This window comes from Notothenia coriiceps, unplaced genomic scaffold (assembly GCF_000735185.1).
Source record: "Notothenia coriiceps isolate Sejong01 unplaced genomic scaffold, NC01 NC01_scaffold00037250, whole genome shotgun sequence".
Taxonomy (NCBI): domain Eukaryota; kingdom Metazoa; phylum Chordata; class Actinopteri; order Perciformes; family Nototheniidae; genus Notothenia; species Notothenia coriiceps.
The window spans coordinates 1,223,233-1,223,825 of NW_011369951.1; the positions used below are offsets into that span (position 1 = coordinate 1,223,233).

The 593-nt window shown below is 45.7% G+C and overlaps 1 protein-coding gene across 1 annotated transcript in view; it reads left to right on the forward strand.

Moving 5' to 3' along the window:
- LOC104967163 (histone RNA hairpin-binding protein-like) overlaps nt 1-593 on the forward strand; it is a 10,640-nt gene that overhangs the window by 396 nt on the left and 9,651 nt on the right. The window contains exon 2 of the mRNA XM_010796579.1: nt 92-98. Within this exon, the coding sequence (XP_010794881.1) occupies nt 92-98 (7 nt within the window). The remainder of the gene's footprint in view (nt 1-91; nt 99-593) is intronic.

A 593-nucleotide genomic window follows, 5' to 3' on the forward strand; every position in this document is an offset into this window, starting at 1 on the left:
GTGCTGTGCAACACGAAAAAAAGGAGAAAATCGTATTGGTGAACAGGAATCAATAGATTAAAAATCGTGTTGGTGAACACGAAATGCCATGAGACTGGGTTGGTATGTGTGTGTGTCTGTGTGTGCTTGAGTGTGTGTTAGGGCTGTGCAATTAATCGTATTTTAATCGCAATTACGATTTTGGCCAGCCACAATTACGAAAACAACATAATCGAAAAAAACATCGTTGCTGTTGTATGATTGGTGTTTAGCTACGGTATTTAGCGTCTACAGCACCTCCGCTTTTAGGGTTGACCAGCGCCATATAGATAGAAGAGTTAGGTGAGTGTTTTGCAGTTCTAATGCACAGAGATGGTGTGGCAGCGAGTACGAGTACAGTATCGTTAGTTACCGTGGTATCTGTCCCTGTTAGATCTAATACGGTCTTCCTTGGAGGTCGTAGGGGGGGCTGTTAGTGCGGTGTGAAAGTGGTTAGAGCTATTAGCTCGGGAGCACACCGAGGCTGCGGGTGGAGTTGCCGGTTTGCTGGTCGCTTCGCCGAGCTTACGGTATTAAGTGCATAAGTACCCGCCATAACTAGCACCTGAAGATTA